General features: G+C 52.6%; 1 protein-coding gene and 2 long non-coding RNA genes across 3 annotated transcripts; 1 reads left to right on the forward strand and 2 right to left on the reverse strand.

Annotated features, from left to right (window-relative positions):
• Positions 1–1,460: 1,460 nt before the first annotated feature.
• On the reverse strand, positions 1,461–14,872 carry LOC307208885. Its single transcript, XR_013835259.1, has 3 exons — positions 14,759–14,872; positions 11,677–11,726; positions 1,461–1,824 (listed from the first exon to the last, which is right to left on the reverse strand). It is a non-coding gene; the product is annotated as an uncharacterized lncRNA (long non-coding RNA).
• On the forward strand, positions 5,913–25,096 carry LOC307226096 (protein-glutamine gamma-glutamyltransferase E-like). Its single transcript, XM_079994547.1, has 13 exons — positions 5,913–6,050; positions 8,086–8,253; positions 8,414–8,650; positions 9,080–9,198; positions 10,403–10,531; positions 10,813–10,990; positions 14,055–14,190; positions 14,393–14,496; positions 20,735–20,980; positions 21,603–21,905; positions 22,599–22,756; positions 22,986–23,119; positions 24,823–25,096. Exons 1-13 carry the CDS (start codon positions 6,044–6,046, stop codon positions 24,968–24,970), a joined length of 2,067 nt encoding a protein of 688 aa, XP_079850673.1. The 5' UTR covers positions 5,913–6,043; the 3' UTR covers positions 24,971–25,096.
• Positions 20,174–24,797, reverse strand: LOC307208864. Its single transcript, XR_013835255.1, has 2 exons — positions 23,723–24,797; positions 20,174–20,843 (listed from the first exon to the last, which is right to left on the reverse strand). It is a non-coding gene; the product is annotated as an uncharacterized lncRNA (long non-coding RNA).
• Positions 25,097–26,327: the final 1,231 nt, after the last annotated feature.

The raw sequence follows: 26,327 nt of genomic DNA on the forward strand, positions 1-26,327 counted from the left end.
GGCAAGGGGCGACCCAAGGGGGACACCCCAGAAGCAAGGGGCCAGCGGGGACTCCCAGAGCACCAGTTGCAAATCAGGACCAGCTTCCCCACCAGAGCGTAGTGGGGGGGAGGAGTCCCAGGTGTCAGAGCCCACATATGCACCACCAGCGAGAGAAGATGAGTCAGGGTGGACCACGCCTCCATCGGAGAGCGAGTTAACGTTTAAGAGGAAAGTTGCAGGCTGGGCGCGCGCGCCAAGTTCAAAGGTACAGGCGAGCGGCACAGAAGGTAGCCCGGATAGGGAACCAGGTCCTAAAGCCCGCCGGAAGGAGGGGCAAGAATCGTCAGGGTCAGCGTCAGAGGAGTCCAGGAAGGATGAGACCCTAGCGGGCAGGAGGGCCCAGAGGAGAAAGGAATTTAGGAAGAGGTGGAGCAAAGCGAGAGTCTTAAACTGGTGTGGAGGGGGAGGAGACTCAGACAGGACTTCGCCGGTCTAAGGTCGGGACGTAGAGCTGCACGCTGCGGCTTTGAAATGGAGACTGAATCTCAATAAAGACTTTTGTACATAACTACAGCCTAGCGTTGGTCCTCTGTGAGCTGGGACCTGGAGGCAGCTCTGACAGTTCCTTTTTTAATAAGTCAAAAACTTTTTTCCTTTTCTGAGGGGAGTTAAAACCATTAATGTTCCAACTTAATAGTTGCAGAGCCATGATGTAGTTACAGTTACAGATAGGTAGCCGTGTTGGTCTGCCATAGTCAAAACAAAATAAAAGAAAAAAATTTCCTTCCAGTAGCACCTTAAAGACCAACTAAGTTAGTTCTAGGTATGAGCTTTCGTGTGCATGCACACTTCTTCAGATCTGGAAGGCATGATGTAGTTACTTTGCTTTTCCTCTGACTGCGCCCAGTGTTTGTTCTTGTTCTGTCGGTGGTATCACTTTCTCTGAGCTGTCCCATCCAAAAGGTAGTGTTGCTATGTCTAGTATTCCTCTTCTTAGTGCTCTTGGCTCTTCTCCAGATTCTTTCTGCAGATCTTCTCCGTAATCCTTCAAAAATCTTTCTTTGTCTTCCACTGATCTTATTTTTATCTTTCTTCCTTTGATGCTGAACAAAAGGCCTTGGGGAAATTCCCACCTAAAGACAATTCTGTTACTTCTCAACAGGGCAACCAAATCTCCATAATTGGTATTTCGGAATACCATCGTAGGCACACCCCAGCCTCACTTGGCTGACACCGGTCTCAGGGCCAGCCTTGCACTGAGCCTGAGGTCTGCTGGATCTTTTGCCACCGGGGCCAAGTGCTCAGCTCCAATGCTAGAAGCTTCAGCAAGAGGAGCACATGGGTGATTTTTTTAAGCACCTCAAAGATTTTGTCTACCTGAGAGTTCTTCTCAGAGCAGAGATTTCTTAGTTTCCCCAGTGGGAAATGAGAACCAGTGTGGTATATTAGTTAGAGTGTCAGACTGGGAGACCAGGGTTTGAATCCCCAGTTGGCCATTAAGCTTTCTGTGACCTTGGGGGCTTCTCAGCCTAAACAACCTCAAGGGGTTGCAGGGATTAAATGAGAAGGGGGAGAACCAATACATTTATCACCTTGAGCTTCTTGGAGAAACGAGGTGGGAGAGCAAGACAATGAATAAATGGATGCTGGTCTAGATGAGCCATTGGCCTGATCCAGCAGGTTTGTCTTATGTACTTATACAAGCTTCCATCCCCTGTGATCTCAAGGCAGGAGGGTTTGGTGTGAGATGTTGTCTTCAAAATCATTTCAGAATCCACACATGTTATGTCCTCTGGACCAGACCTTCCTGATGGCAGGCAGCTCAAAAGAGGATGAAATGACCTAGAGTGGAGCAAGACCAGCAGAGGCTCTCAGGTACCCCGCATGTGGCCAGCAGCTGGGCTGAAAAAGAGGAAGGGTCAGCCAGAGGCCTGACTGTGGCTCAGCCGAGAGAGAGAGAGAGAGAGAGATCCGTCCCTCACAAACAGCCACCTTCCGTGAGCAAGCAGAGCTGAAATTTCACCATCATCAGAAATGCTGTTTGTGTGCCCTGCTGCTGCCACTGAGAAAAACTTCCTTCTTCCCCCACCCGCCCTGGCAGCACCCAGGAAAGTCCAGTGGAGTACCTGGGTGCAGCAGGAGCTGCCTCTCCCACCTGCAGGAGCCCCCTAGCTCTGTAGATGGAGAAACTCGATTCAGTTTCCACTGAAAGGGGAAGCAAACCTTGCAAGAATTCAAACACAGCTATCCTTTAAAATTCACCCCCCCCACCAAATTTTGGAATGTAGTTCTCCAGCCAGGTAATGTATACTAAAATGCACATACGGTAATCAAGTGCACATAAAAGTGCATGCATTGGTGAAAACAACATACAAAAATCCATTATTGGGGGGGGGCACTTTGCAAAGAAGTGTCTTATCAGGCAAAATCACCTACAAACATGGCAATATTGGGAGAAAACACACTGAGGGTAAATACTGTTGGACAGTGGAGCAGACTCTCTTGGAAGGTGCTGGGCTCCATCATTGGGGGGTTTTAAGCAGAGACTCAATCACCAACTATCAGGGAGGCTTTAGTTGTGATTCCTGCATTGCAGGGATTTTGTCATGGGCCAGGAATCAGCTTCACCTGTTGAGCAGCAGCCTGAAGGAGCAAAAGGCAGAGTGACGCCACCTGCCACTGATCAGCCTTCTTGCTCCTGATGAGAACCAGCTGGCTCCAGCTTTCTTCAGCAGGGTTTCCAGCCTCAGTCAGTTGCTGGAAACAATATTGGTCGTTCCTGGCCAGACCTTGCTGCTTCTTGCCTCTTGTGACCTTGGACTCTCTGCTTTCTTGACCCCAGACTGTCTGACTACATGAACTGAGATACTTCTGACCTTAGGACTGGACTGAACCTTGCATATAGACTCTGCCTCCAGACAAGTACCCCCTGAGACTCGGCTGGTTGGCTGGCCTCTCCTGCCACTGAGCTCTGCCATGGTTGAGCAGCACGGGACTATGACAGGGTTCGACTAGATGACCCTTGGGACCCCACCCAACTCTATAATTCTGAGAGTCCCTGCTGCTGCTATGACTACTATTAGAACCACTCCAGTCTACTCTCCCTTTAGAGCCAGCGAAGCCCGTGGGCCATCAGAGCTGGGGGCAGCAAGGTTGTGGCTAAGGTGAGTTTTGAACAGGGGGTGGCCAGTCCTGGCCCACACCTTGAACCCGTGGCCAGTTCCTTACAAGGAACAGGATTTCTTTGGGTCAGCTGTTTCGCAATTCAAACGGCAACCACTTGATGGTTAAAGATTTCCTCACATTGGTTAACACACACACAGCCAACCCAATCTGCTCCTGGCCTTATGAGCATCATCCTGGGGGTGCGTGGGCCAGTCAGCCTGTCCACCCCAGCAGGGGCTGAGCAGGAGCCAAGAACTGTGGGGTTGGCACATCCCTTCCCCAGCAGGATTGCCCCAGCAGCTCTTCCTCCCTTGCTCTTGCTCACTTAGGGCCAGATTGCACCAACATTTCCTCCCCATGCGACTTTCATAACTGTGTCACGCGAGTCACCCTGAAGTGGGGCAATATCTCTGGCCAAAGGGGCAGGAAGGCTCCCAAACTCCCAAGCCCCTTCATTTGGGAGGGAGGTGCCAGGAGGGGGTTTCTGCTGCCCCTCCACAAGGCACAAGACCAAGAGTAGCTTGGAAACAAGGAGTTGAGCCCAGGTGGAGGTGGAGGGCCAGAGCAAGCCCAGCCCAGGACCAAGGCCAGTGTCAGGGCAGCCAAGAGTATGGGGGGGGGGCTCCATCAACAGGTGGGAACAACTGTACCTTCTCCTGGAGCACTGCCAGGGGAGGAGGGTGGCCAGGATATGAGCAAACTCACTACCTCCAATAAGGTCTAGGAGAATCTCTGTTGGGGGACAGAGCACTGAGAGGGTGGCAAAGTCAATCTTTCTCCTCTTACCCCACCCCTAAGCTTGCCAACCTCACTGCCAGTAGCCACAGGCTAGCACATGCCCCCCCACCCCACCCCAGGTGCTCCTTATCCGAGGGCAGTGGAAGATCTGAAGATGTAGGGATTCTGTGGCAGGAATGAGCCTGTCCAGTTAATCTGATGGCAACTGGAGTGTGTGTGTGTGTGTGTGTGTGTGTGTGTGTGACGCCGTCCCTTGCTTGAGCCCCTCCTTGCCCCTCCCTCCAGGTAAGTGGGTGAGCCACAGTCCTGGGGAGGAGTGATCTTTTCCAAACTTTTATCCCTGGCAGTCACTGGTGAACATGCAGAACTAGATGTAACAAGATTCCCTGGACAGGAAAACCATCAGCTCAGGGTGTGGCCCTTCATAATAATCTGCTTGCCGTTGGCCTCTGTTGCCACTCAGTGCTGAGGCAGCCTGAATGGAGCAACATAAAGGAGATTCTGGCTGGATCAGTCACTGAGGTGAGCCGGGAAATGCCAGCATTGCTTCCTCTGCCATGGCCTGGAGGACGGTGGAGCCAACAGCAGAGCCCACCTTTGCTTCTGAGCTCTGTCCTGAGAGCAGGCAGCTCCTGGGCCCCTTGCTCCAGACCCTGCCATGTGCCTCCCCAAGTGAGGCTTTCTCCATGGGCTGCAGTTCCTTGTACAGATGCCCAGTCCACAAATTGGTCAGAGGACTTGCTGTCTTGAGATGTTTGTTGGGCAAAGGGATAGCACCGCTGCATCAGAAGGAGAGGAAGAGCAGGGAAGGCTGGCCTGCCATGTGCTCCCGAGTGGCACCAAGGCTCTGCCTTGACTCCCTGTAGAAAGAGAGCTACTTTCCAGTTTCAGTGGGAAGGCCCATTAGCAGGAAGAGGGTTCCCTCTGCTTTTCCTGTGAGTGAAACTGCAACCCTGGAAGAATTGGTAGATGTATCAGCTTGTGACTCAGGGGAGTCACATCCGTCTCATGAGTAGAAATGCATATGGGTAGTTTTTCCTTGCCACACAATCTTTCATGGAGGGTTTTGACACAAGGAACCTCTTCTTAGTCACTGCCATGACGGTCACTGGGGCAAATGGCCGGATCCTGGAAGCCAGCAGGCCCCATCACAGCTCCCCTGCCTGCTTGGTCCCAGCACTGGCTGAGAGAGCAAGGGGCAAATCCTCAGGAAGAGCCAGCTCTGGAGGTTCCAGCCAGGCTGTTTCATGTGTGGCAGCAAAAATAAGTTGGTGTGTGAATATGCATCAGTTGTTTAAGAAGCCTATTAACATAAGAAGCTTTGAGCCTCTCCTGCATGTGGGTTGCCCAAGAATACTGGAGAGAAGGTGGGAGGGAAAGGGACCCTTTCTGAGGTGCCTTTGGAGGGTCTCCTTCCTTGAGTGCTTTGTTGCCACAGGCCTGTCATCAGTCCTGTGCTGGGATGGGCGTATTGGAGGCAGGAGGTGGTGTGTTCCTGCTTTTGACAGAAATGGCCTTGACTTCTCTGGTAACAAGTTCAGGGAAGAGTTGACCTGCACACAGGCAGCTGCAGCCATCTGCCACCTCCCACCCAGCAGAACTGCAGCTGGCAAAGTGTCTGACATGCAGGGAGTGCGGGATGCAGCAAGGAATTAGAGTTAAGGAAGGATTGCAGCTTAATGAGGTTGCACCACCGAGCTGTTCCCCAGTGGGAAATGCTGGCTTCATGGCTGCATGAGTTAAGAGATGCCCTAGTTGTAGAGAGGCCCGTGTACCTGCCCCAGAGGGCTGGCCACTTGAGGGCTTTGTGCCAAGGCCTTCCTAGAAAGACTAGGGGAAAGGTTACTGGTGGCTGATTCAGGCCCCTTTCTTCTGACCTGGAAATGACTCCCTGCTGCATGCACCCTTTCTGTCATCAGCCTTCCTGGAGTGAAGAGCCACCCAGAGTCACTCCTGCCTGCCCCTCCCATGGCAGGCGCACTCTGTCAGGGAAGGTTGCAGCACTGTTGGTGTGGCTTGTGAGCCTCGCCCACCTTTGGACAAAAAGGAGGAGTCTCCAGTGTGCTGCATATAAGGCGCTTCCAAGCCCCTTGAGAGACTCATCCTATCCCTGGGAGCTTCTCTAGAGGACCCAAAGAGCAGCAGAACAAGAGAGAGGATGGCTGGTGAGTACAAGCTGCCCTGGGCAAGGCCCCAGTATGGGCTGCCTGCAGGGCTGGGCAGGTGCGAATAAGGAAGGCTTGGCCAGCATTTCATGGACCTGTTGGGCATGCCAGCAAATCAAGGCTTTGGCTTTGCCTTTGCCCTCTCCTCTACCCCTCCACAGCACCAGCTAATAGAATACAAGTCAGCTGGGTTCTCCTGCCTCTACCTCTGCAGGGGGAGCCTTTGCATCTCTCTGGTGGGCTGGCCTTCCTCTAGCCATGCACCCCACCTTGCTCGGACAGACCCAGCACACCTGCCTCCCTGCCCAGAGGGGCTAGGCACAGCCCTGCCCATTTTCCCCAGCCCTGTTGCTGCTGGGAGCACAGCCTGGAGGGGCTGGTGAGGGTGGTCTGCTTTCTAGAGTGGATAAAGACCTGTAGGGCTCATCCTGGGCCGGCAGCAAAGCAGAGCCAGCTCATCAAGGACATGGATGGGAAAGGGGACCACCCTGGGCAGGGCAGGGCTGGAGCAGAGAGGCTGATCGCCTGACGGGGGTAAAGTTAACCTCTATCCTGACCCCAAGGAATATGCATATACCACTATATCACAAAAATAACCCGTGCTTACAACATCTATATGCAGCTAAAAGCACATGAAAATCTAAACACAGGAATCCTCCACTAACTACAGTATTATGGTGTCTGTTCCAACCTTTGGAACTCCCTCTCTAGTGATCGCTCGGTCCGTAGAGTATGAGGCTCTTACTCTCAGGGTCATGGGTTCAGCCCCACCTCGGGCAACAGATTCCTGCAATGCAGAGGATAGACTAGATGACCCCGGGGTGCCTTCCAACTCTACTGTTCTATGAGCCTTTGAAAGGTGGTGTCTTAATTGTCTGCATGAGCTGGGCAGCGCGGAAAAGTTTTCAGCAGGCGTCCATTGGACTTCCAGTGACAGCGCGTTCCGCAAGGCGGGGCCGGCTCTCTCCGAGGAGCCTCGCCAGCTCGCGGGACCAACGAGGCTCCGGCAGTTCCGTTATGGGGCGCCCGCCGCCAAACAGCAGCTTCCCAAAGGCAAATCTTTAGTCCTGGGCTGGGACCTGGGGCTGCCCTCTCCCCACCGGGACACGCTCCGCGCGCTGTCCGCCCCGTTTGAAGAGCCGTAATTACAGCGAGAGGCGGGGGCAGGGCAAGCCGGTGCTTGCGGAAGGCGGCTGGGCTCTGGGCTTCGGGGCCCAGCTCCCTCGGTCCGCAGCCCAGCCCAAGCGCTCCGCACCCCGGGCCACGGAGCGGCGGGGCCTGGAGTCTTCCCAGGGCGATGCAGGACGCACGAGGGACGGTTGCACAGAGAGAGCGCGCGCGCGCAGGCTTGGCCGCATCCAGAATGTGGCCGGGCGGCCATGGCGAGAGTCTGGGCGAGTGCCCCCCTCCCCTCCTTCCCTGATGAACTGCTTGCCCGCCCGGTCCCGTCCCAGGCGCTAAGAGAGGTCGCTCCGGAGCTGCCCAGCAAGTGCTGAGCCCTCAGATTCGTGAGTGGTTTTTGCTTAGTCATAATCCATCCCTTGACTAAATACGTTGGCACCGGGGACGACGGTTTCTGTTCTGTATACGCAACCCAACACGCGTGAATCCGCAGAAAGCGACTGAGCTCAGCTGGCGCCAGGCCGGGACAGGTGGGCTGGTGCCCTTGCGCTGCCCTGCTCCGCAGCGGCTGCTCTTGCCGAAGTGCCGCAGCGCCACGTGGAGGGTCTGCCCTGCCCACAACTCCGCAGCTGCCACAGATCTCCTCCTCCTCCTCCCCTCGCACGGGAGATCTACAGCATTTGCATTGGTGTCAAATGCGATGAAGTCGAGCATCAAGAGCTGCGTTTCTCCAGCCGGTCTGAGGGAAAGAGGCGCTAGGAAAGGCGGTCCCTTGGCTCTTGGTCTTCAGGGAAAGGAGCGCCCTGTGACTGAAGGGTGCCTTCTGGGTCGCTGCGAGGGCATGACCTGTTTCGGAAAGGTGCAGGCGAGCCTCTCTGCCTCAACCTTCGTGGTCTTGTCCCCGTTTCTGCAGCTGTGCCGAAGATTGACTGGAAGCGGAAAGCCAATGGCAGCGCGCACCACACCGAGCAGTACCCCGGCACCGAGCTGGTGGTGCGACGGGCACAACTTTTCTATATCTCTCTGGCCTTCGGCGGAGCAGCGCCAGCTCCAGGCAGCCTCACGTTCACCGTCGAAACAGGTAAGCCGCCACCGAATTGCAGAGTCCAGCTGGGTGACTCCTGGGCTCTCCATGTCGAGGGGGCCACTTGGCGTAAAGGCCCCCACCCGGAGGGCGGGCGGGCTGCCCAAGATGTGACCTCCCCTATGCCCAAAGCTCACCGCCTTCCTCCTGCTGCCAGGATCGACCTCTGCCCTGCACGAGAAGACCCGCGTGGCTTTTGGCATCTCCAGCGCCGCACCCAGCGGCGGCTCCTGGGGCGCGGTCCAGGACTCTCCGGCGGCTTCGGGCTCCCTGAACATCGCCATTTCCAGCCCTGCCAGTGCCGCCATCGGGCGCTACCGGCTGGGGATCAAAACGACCGCCGGCGCCTCCCACCTCGGCACCTTCGTGCTGCTCTTTAACCCCTGGGCGACAGGTATGTAGTTATTGATTAAATCTGTATGCCGCCCTCCATCCGTAGAGCTCAAGGTGGTTCACAACATAAAAATATAAGAAACACGAAATACTTAATAAAAACAAGAGCGAAAACAAACCCCAAACACAGCCCCCCCCCCAGCGACTGATGCCCCCGACCCCACCGCACCGTCCCCTCCCCGACGACTGCCCCCTCGGCCCCCGGCCTTTTCTTGTGGGGACCCGAGACTCCTCCTCCTTCTCCTCCTCCTCCTCCTGGCTAGGTGCTTCCAGCTGCACGAAGCGGCCTCAGGGTGGCTCAGGAGTGGCGCCGGGGGGCTTCGTGCCCCCAAGGCGCACAGGGACAGGACGGGCCACCTGCAGCTGCAGGGAGGAGGGCTGGGGGCGTCCCAAGGAGGTACTCAGCACCGGCCGGTTCTTTCGCTTGCAGGAGACGACGTCTTCATGGGCAACGACGCGGAGCGCAAGGAATACGTCCTCTCCGAGTTCGGCGTCGTCTTCGTGGGCAGCGCGAACCGCATCTCCAGCCTCGGGTGGAACTTTGGCCAGGTAGGGGGAAGCCTTTGGGCGGGGCTGGAGACCGGGGTGGGGAGTCCGGCTTAGGAGAGACGCTACCGGCCCCGTCCAGAAACGCCCAGAGCAACTGGAGCTCAGCTACGCGCGCGCGCGCGCCCCCTCCAAATCCCGGTTCCCCCCCAAAGAAGAGAGAGAAAATGGGTCCTGGGTGTGAAACCAAAGGACCTTTCCAGCTCCTCCTCAATTCCAGGTGTGGATGGCAATGCCTCCTGTCTCCTCACTTCCTAGGCTGGCTGGACGCTCCCTGGGGGTCTTCGGGTTGCCATCTTTGGAAGAGCAAAAAACAGGACACATTTGACGACTTCTGCTTTTAGCTATGGATCACCATGATAGGGCTGCTATACGTCTCGGTTTTCCCCCAGACACGTCCGTGAATCGCACTGTCAAAACGGTGTCTGGGAGGATTTTTCGCCAAATTGGCGAAATGTCCAGAAAACTCCGGAAGTATGGCAACTTTGGGCACTTTTTGAGGAAAATTATGTAAAAATCCCCCCAAAGACCCCAAACTTAGTTTTTTGGGGGGAGATGATGGCTCTACCCGGGAAGTGGGGGGGGGAGAGGGAGAAGGAGGAGCCCCTGGCCTGGGTCGTCTTAACAAGCTGAACCTTCTCTGGGACAGTCTGGGTTACTCCCAAGCCTCTGCCCAAGGGAGGGAGGGGGGCAGGAAACCTTGGGAGCCACTGTGGGGCCCCTCTCGCCCACCCAGGCCCTGTGAGAGATTAGCAGCCAAACCTCACAAGCACATATTTATATTAATTATTTATGTTATTAAGTTTGTATATCAGCCTTCTTCCAAAGATCACAGTTCACAACAGAAAAATACAGAAAAATACAAAATGAAAACACAAAATAAGTAAGAAAATCAAAAGCAAAACAAGCCAGTAATTCCCCCAACACATGAGAAGGCGCTAAATCCACAGAACTGTATTGATGAGAGGCCGACTCAGACCATAGAAATGCAATTGGTAGAGAGGGCTCTGTGTGACATCATTTCCCCTCCTCTCCTGCAGAGGAAGGAACAAATAGTACCTCCTGGTCCTCTCTCTCTTCCTTCAACCAGTTCATCCTTGGAGTCGCTCAAAACGCAGGGGGAGCTCCAGGTTATTATGTGTGTAGCACTGGGGGATGCTGCCACAGGATGAAGAACCATTTCATTTGTCTTCCTCTCTGTGTTCAGTTTCAAGACGGCATTTTGGACATCTGCCTTGCCATCCTAGACCGGAGCTTGAGCTACCGCAAGGACCCAACTGCTGACGTGCGCAGACGAAATGACCCCAAATACGTTGGGCGGGTGCTCAGCGCCATGGTAAGGAAAGCCCAGCATGAGCCAGCCTCCCCCCCCCCACCCCACGGATAGGAGCGAGTGTCCCCGAGAGGAGCCACGAGGGGGCTCTCACCTGCCTGCCTACAATTTTATGATTCTATTAACTTTGCAAAAGGATGTGGAGGTGGGATCATGGGTGGAAAGGGGAAGGCAGGCGGGCAGCCCACTACTCCCTTCCTGCTGCTCCCTGGTCCAATCCAGCCTGTGCAAAAAAGGGGGAGCAGCTCATTGGCCTCTCTTGACTCCCCCCTCCCCCGCTGCAGGTCAACAGCAATGATGACAGAGGAGTCCTGCAAGGAAACTGGAGTGGGAATTACAGTGGTGGGGAGAGTCCAAGCAGCTGGAATGGAAGCGTGGACATCTTGAGAAAATGGAAGGACTCGGGATTTAGACCTGTCCTGTATGGGCAGTGCTGGGTCTTTGCTGGAGTGCTGACTACAGGTAGGTCTGCCTGAAACACTGGCATGCACCACCAAGCCGCTGGGGTGAGGAATTAGCTCAAGCAGCGCCTAGGGCTTGCCGATCGAAAGGTCGGCGGTTCGAATCCCTGCGGCGGGGTGCGCTCCCGCTGCTCGGTCCCAGCGCCTGCCAACCTAGCAGTTCGAAAGCACCTCCGGGTGCAAGTAGATAAATAGGGACCGCTTACCAGCGGGAAGGTAAACGGCGTTTCCGTGTGCGGCTCGGGCTTGCCAGAGCAGCGTTGTCACGCTGGCCACGTGACCCGGAAGTGTCTCCGGACAGCGCTGGCCCCTGGCCTCTTAAGTGAGATGGGCGCACAACCCCAGAGTCTGGCAAGACTGGCCCGTACGGGCAGGGGTACCTTTACCTTTACCTTTTTACCAGCTGTGGGTTTTCATGGCAGGCTCTGCTGCCTCTGGTCAGCAGCCAAACCACAGGTGGCAGACCTGCAGCAAGCATTTAGTCTGGACAAAACGGATGGCTGAGTGCAAAGGGTGCCAATGCCTTTTGCTGCAAGCAGCTTCTCTGCTGCTGCTGCCCCCACCACCCCCAGAACATTCAGAGTCTCCAGGGAACCATTGCTGGATGGATTTTGTGGGAAGGGTAGGATATATGATTTCCCCCTTTCTCCCTCTTAATAAAAGAATCACATGTAGAATAGTACTTACATAAAGTCTTGCACTTGATTCCAGCAGTTACAAACAGGCAAATTCTGCTTCTAGATTACAATACATAGTTGAGGTCAAAAATGGGATCTCCACTGGAGCAGAGACCAGACAGACATCCATCTGCCTCAGAAGCATGGCGGAAAAGATAATGAGTTCTGAAGCAGGAGGAAGTAGAAAAAATTAAATCCCTTTGTCTTTTTCCTGCTAGAGAACTCAAGGGAATTTGCAGCACTGTGGTTGTTAGTCTCTAGAATTAAGGGTAAAGGTAAAGGGACCCCTGATCATTAGGTCCAGTCGTGGACAACTCTGGGGTTGCAGTGCTCATCTCGCTTTATTGGCCAAGGGAGCCAGCGTACAGCTTCCGGGTCATGTGGCCAGCATGACTAAGCCACTTCACCACCACCTTCAGATCAGCAAGCCCTAGGCTCTGTGGTTTAACCCACAGCACCACCCGTGTCCCTAGTCTCTAGAGTTACTCAACCTCAATAATGCATTGTTATTTTGACTACAAACCCCCACAACCAAGGGGTCACAGAAAATTCTCTAGAATATTCCAAGGGGATATTCTAAGCATATTCCAAGGGGGTCACAGGTGAAAATCACATAAATGGGGGGGGGCCATAGCACGAGGCTAGGGGGCCACAGAGGGAAGTGAGAAGGGAAGAAAAATAGGCACATATAAAATCCTGATTAGCTAGCTATGCGCTTGGTCAATGGCAAGTGGGTAAGGGGGAGGCCCACCAGGGCCTAGCACTCCTTTTTGCCACATGTGTTTACTTGGAGCAGTCCTGGGTTGTTTCTGATAGGAGAGGGTGATTGCTGATGCTCCTATTTTGACCAGTAGAGCTACCGATCCAGAACCCCCAGGTCAGGTGGGGTGGCAATGGGTAGGGCTGGGCGAACCAGAGCTGCTTGTAGCTGCCACCAGTGCTGGGCCCAGTGGCAGACTGGGCCTGACTCTGCAAGGCACAGGGTCCAATCCACCCAGCACTGGATCAGGTAGATCAGGGTCTTCAGATGTTGCTGAGGGGCACAAGGCCTGTTGGCAGCATCTGCTCAGCTTTGCAAGGCGCAAGGTGAAGCCCACCCCAGCGCCTAGCTGAATGGGGTCGTTTGGTGCAGCTGACTTGCATCTAGCAAAGAACTGTCTACTCAGAAGAAAGCTGCACTGAGTTCAGTGGGCCTTACTCTCAGGTAAGGGGGGCGCTATAATGTTTTATCTAGGCAGCCAGGGCTCCTCCGGATGACAATATCTTTTTGCACCCGGTCAGTGAGGACCACTTGCTTTTTAAATTTCTCCCATACATGCAGAACTCCCTGTGTGCCTTTTGGACTGTATCTGTAGGTATCCCCCTCTGTGTCAAATAACTGAGGTCAAACAAGTGTTTACTTTTTATAAGGAGGGAGGTTCTGGACTCTCCTTCCTTGGAGGTTTCTAAGCAGAGGTTGGGTGGCCATCTGTCAGGGATGCTTGAGCTGAGATTCCTGCATTGCAGGGGTTGCACTAGAAAGATGATCCTTGGGGTCCCTTCCAGCTCCATGATTCTATGCTTTTCTGCTTCAACATTTCATTATGTTCCTATCATTTGATGTAACTGTGGCAAGTGAAATGTCCAGTCCAGGGGTCACAATCACACACAGGCCTAGGAGCGGGACAGAAGGATGTGCTGCACCAGTAAATCCGGAAGTGAGGAGAAGGAGCCATAGCTGGATCCAGAGAGCCCTTTGCTCCACGGCTCCCCTTCCTCCTCATGGCTCAGAGCGACCTGCACTTGTGCTTCTGGCCTGAGCTTTGATTCAGACTTGTGGCCCTTTCTGCCTGGGATCCTGGGCACGGAACTGGGCTGGGTGTGTTTGTGTTGTGACTGGGGAGAAAAGCGTCACCCTCTCTGGATCTGCGAACTCCCCTGGTGGGGCTCTTTCCGGCCTGGTGGTCTCGGTAGTCTGATACGCTCTGCTGGGTCCCCCTGGCATTTTCAGATGTGTGAGGAGGCAGAAAAAGTGCTGGCCCTGACAAAGAGGGCAATGGGGCATGAGGCAGCCGTCTAGCTAGTGATGAAGTTTCAACTTTGCACCTGCCTCTCGCGCCCAGCACCTTAGACCAGTCCTCGTCACAGGAGACTCCTGAGTGGGAATGGCAGCCACTGCTCTACTTCCTTCCAGTGACCGCTCCCCTTTCCATGCTTGCTCTTGTGCCAGCCCACAGGGGAAGGGGGTTGGTCAATGGCAACGTCTCCCAAGGAGTGCTCACAGGCCACAGAGCCAAGAGCACCTGCCTGAGAAGTTGATGTTTCAACCAAGAGTATTCTGCAGCCATTGCCTCTGCCCCTGAGGAACAGCCTCACAAAGTTCGTATTCTCTCTCTCATTCCCTCTCAGTCCTCCGATGCCTGGGAATTGCAGCACGCGTGATCTCCAATTTCAATTCTGCCCACGACACTGACAGAAGCTTGACTGTGGACGAGTACTATGACAGCTCTGGGAACCCCCTGAACATTGCCTCCGACAGTGTCTGGTAACTCAGCCTGACTCTTCCCCCACCTCACCAGCATCAGTCGCATTTCTGCACAGAGAGGCAGGGCCCTGGGTGGGTGAAAGGGATCTTTTGGTCCTTTCCTTGCCTCCCTTGGCAGGAGGAAGTTGCCGTGGTGGAAGCCACAATCTACCCTCATCTCACTGCAAACCTTCACATCAAACTTGTTTATTCTCTGGCCCAGGAACTTCCATGTCTGGAATGAAGGTTGGTTTGTCCGGCCGGACCTTGGCTCCCAGTTCAATGGGTGGCAAATTCTGGATGCAACTCCCCAGGAGAGGAGCACAGGTGAGGACGGGGGCGGGGGGGGCTGATTTGTGCTTTGCCTTCTTGCCACACTGTTCCCCATGGCAGAAATGCCCAGGTTTAGCGAGGGGCTAAGTGGCGGGCAGCAGAATCAAAGAACTGTAGTGTTGGAAGCGACCCAAAGGCTCTGTGTTGTTCCAGTTCAATTCACTATTTGGGACCAATTCTGATCTGCTAAATCTCCAGCTCTGTCCCCTCCCCCTTGACTATAATGGGAAATCTAAAATCAGCAATAATTCCCCACCTGCATTTTTGCAGAGGCGGATGACATTTGCAGGCAAAGGATCTCCTCCAGAGTGGAATCCAAAGCCTGCCAAGCTTCAGGCGGATTCGTCCAGGGGAGTTTCATCCAAGGGACCTGTGGGAATGTTCAGGGTGGCAGGAGAGGATATATATTTTTTATTAATATTCTTCCTTCCTTGCGCTAGCAAGTTCCTTATGTAGCAAAGTTACGTTCCCCTTCTCATGCACAGCAGAAACTGGTTGCAGGCTTGTTAGAACCTCTTAAGGTAAAGGTAAAGGTACCCCTGCCCGTACGGGCCAGTCTTGACAGACTCTGGGGTTGTGCGCTCATCTCACTCTAGAGGCCGGGAGCCAGCGCTGTCCGCAGACACTTCCGGGTCACGTGGCCAGCGTGACAAGCTGCATCTGGCAAGCCAGCGCAGCACACGGAAACGCCGTTTACCTTCCCGCTGGTAAGCGGTCCCTATTTATCTACTTGCACCCAGGAGTGCTTTCGAACTGCTAGGTTGGCAGGCGCTGGGACCGAGCGTGGGGATTCGAACCGCCGACCTTTCGATCGGCAAGTCCTAGGCACTGAGGCTTTTACCCACAGCGCCACCCGCGTCCCTCTTACTATTATGCAATTCATTCTGCCTCATAATGTTCCTGGTAAGATCCCCTTTTACATCCCTCTTAAAAGAATAAAGACACCACAATCCTCTTCATAGTCAACAAAAAGTAAGTTTACTCTCTTTTGGGCAGTGCACAGTATCAGTCCCGAAGGCTTAAAGACTTAAACTTACAAATAGCAACATGTGGATTTACCCCATATCCCTGTGCTGCTGGTTGGCTGAAAGCCAACAGAGCAGTCATAGCTGGAAGCAGACAAAAGGAGAAGGAAAAAAAGAGAGGGAGTGCTGCATGACTCGTTGTCAGAGCTGCCTCCAGGTCCCAGCTCACAGAGGACCAACGCTAGGCTGTAGTTATGTACAAAAGTCTTTATTGAGGTTCAGTTTCCATTTTAAAGCCGCAGCGTGCAGCTCTACGTCTCGACCTTAGACCGGCGAAGTCCCGTCTGAGTCTCCTCCCCTTCCACACCAGTTTAAGACTCTCGCCTTGCTCCACCTCTTCCTAAGTTCCTTTCTCCTCTGGGCCCTCCTGCCCGCTAGGGTCTCATCCTTTCTGGACTCCTCTGACGCTGACCCTGATGATTCTTCCCCCTCCTTCCGGCGGGCTTTAGGACCTGGTTCCCTATCCGGGCTACCTTCTGTGCCGCTCGCCTGTACCTTTGAACTTGGCGCGCGCGCCCAGCCTGCAACTTTCCTCTTGACCGTTAACTCGCTCTCCGATGGAGGCGTGGCCAACCCTGACTCATCTTCTCTCGCTGGTGGCGCATATGTGGGCTCTGACACCTGGGACTCCTCCCCCCCACTACGCTCTGGTGGGGAAGCTGGTCCTGATTTCCAACTGCTGCTCTGGGAGTCCCCGCTGGCCCCTTGCTTCTGGGGTGTCCCCCTTGGGTCGCCCCTTGCCCTGCCCATCGGCGCCCCCTTCTGTGAATCTTCCGATTCGCTGGAGAGGCTCATGGAATCTATCGGGCTGCTGTCATCTTCTCCTACGCTGCCCTCGGATTGCTCCCCCTCGCTCTCCATCTCCTCTCCTCCCTGCGCTCCCGCTGAGTCCCTGACACTCGTCCTTTTGTTTTTTTGAATTTTGTTTTTTAAAAAATAATGTTTATTAAAGTTTTGAAAGTTACAGAAAAAAAAGAATTAGACATAACAAAACCATACAATACAATACAAAGACAAAAATACTACATATACATAACAAAAATAAAACAAAAACAATTAAAAAAACACATCCAATACTTTCAATGTTACTAACTTTCTTTTACTTGTTTCAGCGACCTCCTCACACCTCCCTTTTTTTGTATTCCACTTAATTGTTTAATTGTTTCAGCAAATAATTGTTTAATTGTTTCAGCAAATAATTGTTTAATTGTTTCAGCAAATAATTGTTTAATTGTTTCAGCAAATCCTTTCCATCTTCCTCAATTTTCTGTCCTATCATTTAACTTGACAAATTCTAACATTATTTTTTCCTTTAATCCATTTACAATCTATTGTACTTAATTCTTTATAACATTTCTGCTAAAGCCATGTAACTTCATTCCAACATCTTTCTAACATTCCTTAATTTTACAATATTTCTGTAGATAATCTTTAAATTTCTTCCAATCTTCTTCCACCATCTATTCTCCCTGGTCTCGGATTCTGCCAGTCATTTCCGCCAATTCCATGTAGTCCATCAACTTCAACTGCCACTCCTCCTGGGTGGGTAAATCTTGAGTCTTCCAATACTTTGTGATGAGTATTCTTGCTGCTGTTGTTGCATACATAAAAAATGTTCTCTCCTTCTTTGGCACCAATTGGCCGACCATGCCCAGGAGAAAGGCCTCTGGTTTCTTCAGGAAGGTATATTTAAATACCTTTTTCATTTCATTATAAATCATCTCCCAGAATGTCTTAATCCTTGGGCATGTCCACCAAAGGTGAAAGAATGTACCTTCAGTCTCATTACATTTCCAACATTTGTTTTTGGGCAAATGATAAATTTTTGCAAGCTTGACTGGTGTCATGTACCACCTGTAAATCATTTTCATTAAATTCTCTTAGGGCATTACATGCCATAAATTTCATACCGGTGGTCCATAACTGTTCCCAGTCAGCCATCATAATGTTATGTCCAACATCTTGTGCCCATTTAATCATAGCAGATTTCACCATTTCATCCTGAGTGTTCCATTTCTCTAAAACCTTAGTTTTCGTCTTGTTCAACTTAAAACCTGCTACCTGACCAAATTCTTGGATCAATTCCAATACCCTTTTAGTACTAGATTCTGGCTCCTGTAAAGTCAATACCAAATCATCAGTAAAGGCTTTCAGTTTGTACTGTTTAGCTCCCACTTGTATACCTTTAACCAATTGGTCCTTTCTAATCATATTTAGCAGAACCTCCAGGACCGATATAAAAAGTAATGGAGAGATTGGGCAACCTTGTCGTGTCCCTTTCTCAATCTTGAACTCTTCTGTCACTACATTGTTCACAATTAATTTTGCCTTTTGTTCTGAATAAATTGCACCTATAGCATTTTCAAAACCTTGACCTACCCCCATCCCCTGTAACTTCTTCTTCATAAAACTCCAAGAAATATTGTCAAAGGCTTTCTCCACGTCTACAAATATCAGAACTGCTTTAGTATTAATATTCATTTTTCTAAAATATTAATTATGCTCCTCGTGTTGTCAGACAAATGTCTGCCCGGGAGAAAGCCCGCTTGATCTTTATGAATTTCTTCTACAAGCACCTTTTAAATCTCCTAGCCAAAATATCTGCAAAAATTTCTACAAAATATCTACAAAATATGCAAAAATTTCTACAAAATATCTACAAAATATGCAAAAATTTCTACAAAATATCTACAAAAATTTTGTAATCCACATTAAGCAGCGATATGGGGTGGTAATTCTTAAGTTGTGTCTTTTCAGTCTCTGTTTTCGGTATAAGTGTGATGTAAGCTTCCTTCCACGACTCTGGTGCTCTTTTCCCTTCCAATATTTCATTGCAGATGTCTTTCAATGGTTGTATTAGCCATTCTTTCAAGGATCTGTAGTATCTTGAAGTCAAACCATCCGGTCCTGGAGATTTACCCAATTGCATGTTCTGTATGGCCCCTTCCATTTCCTGATCCGTTATTTTATAATTCAACATTAACTTGTTTTCCTGAGAGATTTTCTGTAGTCCATTTATTTTCAGAAATCGATCACTGTCCATTTCTTTCTGCTTCTCTTGTGTGTATAGTTGTTGAAAGTACCTCTGGAAGCACTTTCTGATCTCAACTGGGTTCTGTATATTCTTTCCTTCCACTTCCAAATTCGTAATAGTGTTAAGTTTTTGTCTTTTTTTAAATTGCCAAGCCAACAATTTTCCACACTTATTTGCCGATTCAAATGTCTTTTGTCTCATTTGTTTGATCTTCCATTCTATTTCCTGATTCATCATTTTCATATATTGTACTTGATATAACTTTATCTCTTTCAGGATCTCCTGTGATTTTGGTTTTGCTCTCAGTTTCTTCTCTCCTTCCTTTATTTTCTCCAGGATTTTATCTTGTTTTTCATTCAGGGTTCTCTTCTTAATTGCATTCTGTTGTATCAGAAATCCTCATGACTCGTCCTTTTGTTACCTGGACAGGTGAGGTCATGCCCACCTCTGGTCACATGCAAGAGGAAGGATGCTCCAGGCCAGGAGGAACAGGAAGTTTCAACTGGCTGGACCAAACATTCCCTTGCATGTCCACTCTAGCATTACAAGGAATGTTGTACATCCCACAAGACCTTTAAGGGTTATTTTTCTCATGGGAGCAAAAGAAGGTTGCTTGTTTATTTTGTGGCAGAATTGGAATAAGAGGCATCCCCTCCTGAGAGGAGGATGTCTCTGTAAAGGGCAGTGGTCCCTCTTCAGGGGCTGCCGTTGGCATTTGGGGCAGGTGGGGAGAAGCCCCCTTGCCTCTCCCAGTCTTATGTGGGCAACTGGGAACCTGAGACTGGGAGCCGCCCTTGGCTAAGAAACCTGCCAAAGTTCAGACAAAGAGGTCCAGGGGCTCTCGTTTTAGGGAAGCTTACCTTTGTTGTCTAAAAAGGGGGGGGGAGTCACAATTTTTCTTCCCCCAGTGTTTCTGGAAGAGTCAGTGCTATAGGAACAGTGATTCTCAAGGTTTCCCACCAGCTATTCTCTTTTTAAATATAATTTTGTATCATTCACTATTAAATGTTGATAGTTTTGTTTTACATGTACCGATTTTAGGGAGCCTGGCAAGGGGGTGAACAAAACCTTTTGCTGCAATGTCATCCTGGTGGGGGATTTGTGGGAGCAGTCAATGTCAGAAGGAAAATGAATGAAAAATGGAATTAATTTTTAAAGAAATTTAAGCAGGGGGACCTTTTGCCCATCATATTACGAAACCTGCTGGAGTGCCGTGTACAATAATATGTATTTTTTGAAAGGAAAGATTTTGTGGGGGGCAGAACACCAAGGTTGATTGTAGGGACCAACCAGCAGCAACATTTGGAATTTGCACCAGCTGCCATTCTGCTATGGGGCCAAGTTCAAGGCCTTGGTACTTACATATATGGTCCCTATACAGCTTGGGACCAGGTTCCTTGCAAGAGAGACCATCTTATCCCTTTGCTGTCCACAGGGCCGGATTTAGGTTTGATGAGGCCCTAAGTTACAGAAGGGAATGGGGCCCTTTATATGTCCAGCTGTCCTTTGTCAACAACAAATTGTCCATTCACATCAAAATAATTTTGAATTACCAATATACATAAAATTGATTAATTTTAATAGGTCCATACACAACACAAAACACTGTTGCTGTATGTAGGTTTTATTTTATTTGTTTTTTGTCTTATATTTTGGAAATGTACATCCAGGTTGTTTTTTTCCTTTTGATTTTTTTTCGGGGGCCCAAGCTATGTAAATCTGGCACTGGCTGCCCAGCAGGTGGCTGCAGCTGGCAGGAGGTTCCTCCTGCAAGTTAAAAAAAATCTCCCCTGCCTCTCTCTCTGCCCCTTCTCTCACTCCCAAACTCACAATGCCTACAACAACAATGGCTCTCACCAAAAGCAACTGACCTGTAAAGAAGAGGGCTTTGAGTGTGGCTGCCCTTCTTCTGTGGAGCAGCATCCCTGTTGAAATAAGACAGGCAGCCGTCATCTGCACTTTCTGGAAGCAGCTGAAGACATTTTTGTTCTGACGGGCTTTCCCAGCTGACTTAGTGGGTCTTTGCTATGAAAGTTTATTTTGTATGCTTTTGATTTTGTTTTAAGTGTATCTGCTAGCTGGGGTTTTGTTTGCCCCCTCCCAAACGGTTTTCTTGCATGTGGCCTTGAGGCGCAGAATGCCCACTGGTTCGCCTTCCCTTTCCTTCCTGCAGGCATCTTCCAGTGCGGTCCAGCTTCGCTGACGGCCATCAAGGAAGGAGACGTCGACCTGAACTACGACTGCCCCTTCGTCTATGCGGAGGTCAATGCCGACCGCGTCACCTGGACGTATGACACGAACACGGGAAAGAAAACAAAGGTCTACTCTGAGACCAAGACGATTGGCCAGAACACAAGCACCAAGGCCGTGGGCAGCTATGCCCGCCAGGATGTCACCAACAATTATAAATACCCAGAAGGTAAGGCATGCAAATTGAGACAGAAACTGGAAATGTTGAGGGATCTGGATTATTGCCAAGGAAATGAGCACTTACCCAAGTTGTGAGGACAAGACTGGCCCATCAGGAGAGCAAAGCAGAGGGAGGCTCACATGGGTGTAGCCAGTATTTTTGTTGGGGGCAGAACCTCAGTTAAACATTTTTATGAATTTACTTGATGGGGGGGGGAGCTGCTCCCCCTTAGCTACACCCATGGAGGCTTAGGTGTTTCTCAGAGCATTTCCCAGAAGCTACTTTGGGCGCCCTGTCAGCTGATTGGCCAGGGCAGGGAGGGTGGAACATGGGTGGCATTGCCCACCAATGAGTGGGAGGGAGGGCAGGCAAAAATGTTCAGTCCATGCCCCACACCCAAACCAGGCCTGAGCAAAGAGCCCCATGGCCTGCCTGCCAGCCTTCATGACCCCAGCCCTCCTGTGCCACCAGGCCTTGCACTGCTAGGATGGCTGCCAGGCTGAGGCCCCAAGAGCCCCTGGCCTGGCGAAGGAGAGGGAAGGTGCCCTTCATGCAACTGCGGGTCCCTATGGCTCCTGCACTGGGGCCTAACAGCCCTGCTGGGCTTTGCCACCTGCTGTTTCTCTTCCAGGCTCAGAGAAGGAAAGAGCCGTCTTCAAAAAGGCCAGCGAGAAGCTGAACCTGAACACGTTCAATGCCATATCTGCCAAGGGTCCGGATGCTGTGAACCCAAACCTCTCAGGGACTCTGAAGTCCAAGAGCCCTGAACCAAAGGTTGGTCAGGATGTTGACTTGGTCTTCACCCTGAAGAACCTTGCCTCCGAGGCCAGGAGCCTGACAGCCAAGATGACCGCCTGGTCCATCGTCTACAATGGGAAGCCCATCCATGAAGTCTGGAAGGATTCTCTCGCAGTGACTCTGGGCCCGCAAGAAGGTAAGCCTTTTGTGGGCTCCCCACAGCAAGGGGGCAGCCTCCAATGCCCCCTCTTCCTCCTCCTTTGCCCACAAGCCACAGTCGGGCCTTCCAGAGAAGCCCCACTCAGGTGGGGGTGGTGGCAGAGGCACCTCTCATAGGTCTCCCTCATGGCTTGCTGGGGTGGGGGATGGCGAGTTCCAGTGACCTCCTCAGATCTTGGGGTGCAAGGAACTCCCACTGCTGGTGTGTGCTGACCTCTGTGCTTGGCCTGCCCCTTTTTCCACTTGCTCTACCCCAAGAGATGGGGGGGCTCCTTTTTTTGCACCCATGGGCAATGTTGGGGGGCAAGGGACACGGAAGAGGGGGGTCATTGCTCCCCATATCTGCCCCCAGCTAGCCAAGTTCCTGCCTTGGCAGCCCCTGACTGTTCTCCACCAAGGGCTATGGGACTCACCTTCCCCTGAAGAAAGGGCAACGCTTTGGGGTTCTGCCTGGCACCCGAGGGGGATTTTGAGCACCGCAAGAGGTTCCTCTGCATCGGCCGCTGAGCCACAAGGTGTTGCAACTATGATGCAGTGCATGTGCATGAGGTAGGGTGCCAAATTAGGTCTTCCACGGGTGCTGCTGAACGTTGGAAAACCAAAGTCTGCCCCTGCCGGCTTGCTTGACCCACATCTCATGGAAGGCCCTTTGGTTACTTGTCACTTTCAGAGAAAAAGTTTCCTCTCAAGATCTCATACGCTGAGTACCAGCAACACCTGACGCCAGACAACATGATTCGAGCCATAGCCTTGTGCCAGCTCTCAGAGGGAACCGAAGCCGTGGTGGAAGGAGACATCACGCTGAGCAACCCCTCTGTCACCTTGAAAGTAAGCCTTTCTCAGCCGTCTCTGTGCCCAGGAGAGGCTCCTGAGTGCCTCTTTACCTTGATGCTCACAGAATTGCCTCTCAAGTTTCTCTCTCTGCTTGCTGGGCGGTGCATGGACCTCCCAGGCATGCTTTTGGAGGCCTGTGCCCTCCTGGCTGTGCCCCCTGGCCTGCCCCCTGGGAGGCCGGGGGAGTGGCCATCCTACTCAATGGGGGCTTTTCTCTTGGCAGGTGCTGGGACAGGCGAAAGTGGACCAGCCGCTGAAGGTGGAGGTGGTCTTCACCAACCCTCTCAATGAAGAAGTGAAGGACTGTGTGCTGCAGGCAGAGGGCAGTGACTTGCTGGCAGAGAAGCTCAAGCTGGAGTAAGTGCCTGGGACATCCAGACAGGCAGGGTGCCCAGTCCCCTCCCCAGGACTGGGGGTGGCTGCTGGGGTGCTCCCTTGTGGTGCTCCCACCTCCCAGTTCCTCAGCTGCACTTCCAGAGCAGGCAAAGTCGGGGCTCCAGTCTCCCGGGGGGGGGGGGTCCTGGAAAGGGGTGCCCAGAAGGGACTCCCGTGTCTTCCTGGCCATGTGGGGCTTCCTTTGCTCACTACCCAAAAGAGTCACAGCCCACTTTTCTATCACCTTCCAAGGCAACTTTTCTACATGCACCAGGAATTGTCAGTGACAGAGGCTGGGGCCCCTTTTGCCTCAGAGGTGTCTTTTAATAGTTGAGAAATTGCTTCAGGGAATCGCGAGTGTGTCTGTGTGTGTGTGTGTGTGTGTGTGTGTGAGAGAGAGAGAGAGAGAGAGAGAGAGAGAGAGAGAGAGCGCTGTGCACAGGCAGCCTCTGCTGCAGACATGGGTTTCAGCCACCCTTTAGAAATCTTTGCCCCCAGGACCCCACTGCTCAAACTGCTCATTTGTACCCCCCCCCAGCTTGCCAACCACCCCAGGCAGTACTTAGCACTGGTGCTGTCACTCACCCCACCTGGTGGCAGCTGTGTGGGGCTGGGGCTGGGTGTCCCCATTGCCTTTCAACACTCCAGCCAGGAACTGGCAAAGGCAGAGTTGGGCTGCTGTTTCTTTGGCACATCCAAAGTCAGGAGGAGGCTGGGCAGCCAATGGGGACAAACTACTCTGAGGAAGAAAAGTGATCTTAGAAGAAAGACTTCAAGGAGGACCCTTCTAGAGAGGAATTGGGACACTGGGTCCCTGCTTCCTAATGAGCAAACTTTGATGGGATGTGGAAGTATTTTGTGGGGAGAGGGACCCGTGCTCCAAACTGAAGGTCCCACAAGCCACTTGTGTGCTCAGCTGGGCCCAGGCTGGTTCCCCACCTGGCTGGCGTGGATGTGGGAGCTCATGGCTACCTTCAGCCTGAGCTGCTTAACTGGGGAACATTTAGTTTGACCCTCAAATCAGAAGAAGGATAAATCCCCCCCCCAATACCCTTCCTGCCATCTGTTGCCGCTGCCACAAGGTGATGGGGCGAGGGAGGGGCCGTCCAGAGCTGCTCTTCCTAGGGTGGACTGAGAGGGAGGTGAGCGGTAATGGGAGTTTGCTCAGCACCCACTGCCCGCCCCCCAAGTGGGTCCATCATGCTCAGCCTAGGGCTGCCACCCATCGTTTCTCCAGGCTCAGAGTCCCCCCACTGGCTGCACCTCAGGCTGGTACCTTCTGGTCCACCTGAATGATCATGGCATGTCCAACCTGGACCCCGTTAGCCCCAACCCCCCTGCTCTGGTCCCTTTGGCAGCTGCCCTCCCAGCCGTGGCTCCTTCTGCAGGGGGAGCACCTGCTTCTGCCACTGCTCCCCCCCCAACTCAGGGTTATTATGCTTGATCTAATTAGTAGTGAAAAGCAAATGAAGCAGCAGCCTGGCCTGTGCATGGGAACCCAGCAGCGAGAGGGAGACCCCGCCTGGTGGGCAGGGCCTGGGAGAGCCTCTGGCTTGGCGGCTGCTGCTGCTGCAGGAGCTAGCCCTGGAGTCCTGAAGGGCAGAGGAGGGCCAGGCAGCCCCATGCCAGGCCCACAGCTCCTCCTGAGCATCAGCTGACTGGCTCCTTTTGCTCCTTGTTTGCAGCGCGCCACCCCTGCAGGCCAAGCAGAGCACCCGCCTTGAGTTCGAGGTCAAGCCCAGCAAGAGTGGGACGAAGCAGCTGTTGGTTAATTTCTCCTGTGACAAATTTCAAGACATCAAAGCATTTGAGCCCATTAATGTCTCTGCCTGAGCATGACTAGCCATGTGGCAGCCTGCCAGGAGAATGGAGCCAAGCGGTGGAATGGGGAGCCTGAGCACAGCGGGGCCTCAGCCCCATTGTTTTCATGTGCATTTTAATACAAGTTTTCATCTTATATCTCCACTGTGTGACGTCCTCTTCTTCTGGCTGGTGCGTGCCTTTGAGAACCCCCCAAAACCCGACACATTAGCTGTGAGACCTTAACCCCTTTGGTCTCTCCCAACTCTGTGGCTCTCTGATTCTATGACATTTTGACTCTTGGGACACCACGGCCTGCCGACCCAGCGGACAGAAACAGGAGATGAAAAGCAGCCCACATGCAATCAACAGGACTCGGGGGGGGGGGGGGATTCCAGCCTCTATGCAGGAAGGGGGCGCTGGAACCTGGCAAGGAAAGTCCCCTGTGGGGCAGCGAAGCCCTGCCAGGGACCATCATGGTTGGAGCAGTAGCAGCCATTCCTTCACCAACCATCCATCTCCTTCATGTGTGTGTAATCCTTGGACCCCCAATAACAGCCCAGAGCAGAGGACACCAAAGGGGGGGGGGGAATCCCATCCTTGGCTGCAACATTAAAAGCACAGGGATTAGGCTATGAAACCTTGTGTCAGAGCTGCCTCTAGGTCCCAGCTCACAGAGGACCAACGCTAGGCTGTAGTTATGTACAAAAGTCTTTATTGAGGTTCAGTTTCCATTTTAAAGCCGCAGCGCGCAGCTCTACGTCTCAACCCTAGACCGGCGAAGTCCCGTCTGAGTCTCCTCCCCTTCCACACCAGTTTAAGACTCTCGCCTTGCTCCACCTCTTCCTAAGTTCCTTTCTCCTCTGGGCCCTCCTGCCCGCTAGGGTTTCATCCTTTCTGGACTCCTCTGACGCTGACCCTGATGATTCTTCCCCCTCCTTCCGGCGGGCTTTAGGACCTGGTTCCCTATCCGGGCTACCTTCTGTGCCGCTCGCCTGTACATTTGAACTTGGCGCGCGCGCCCAGCCTGCAACTTTCCTCTTGACCGTTCCCTCGCTCTCCGATGGAGGCGTGGCCACCCCTGACTCATCTTCTCTCGCTGGTGGTGAATATGTGGGCTCTGATACCTGGGACTCCTCCCCCCCACTACGCTCTGGTGGGGAAGCTGGTCCTGATTTCCAACTGCTGCACTGGGAGTCCCCGCTGGCCCCTTGTTTCTGGGGTGTCCCCCTTGGGTCCCCCCTTGCCCTGCCCATCGGCGCCCCCTTCTGTGAATCTTCCGATTCGCTGGAGAGGCTCATGGAATCTATTGGGCTGCTGTCATCCTCTCCTACGCTGCCCTCGGACTGCTCCCCCTCGCTCTCCATCTCCTCTCCTCCCTGCGCTCCCG

Source organism: Podarcis cretensis (assembly GCF_951804945.1).
Source record: "Podarcis cretensis genome assembly, chromosome: 1".
Lineage (NCBI taxonomy): Eukaryota > Metazoa > Chordata > Lepidosauria > Squamata > Lacertidae > Podarcis > Podarcis cretensis.

Bases quoted from the DNA above. Each gene is read 5' to 3' on its own strand.
- LOC307226096 (XM_079994547.1), top strand. The intron at 10,532-10,812 runs GTAAGGAAAGCC...CCCCCGCTGCAG, and splicing joins GGCGGGTGCTCAGCGCCATG to GTCAACAGCAATGATGACAG. The intron at 20,981-21,602 runs GTAAGGCATGCA...TTTCTCTTCCAG, and splicing joins CAATTATAAATACCCAGAAG to GCTCAGAGAAGGAAAGAGCC.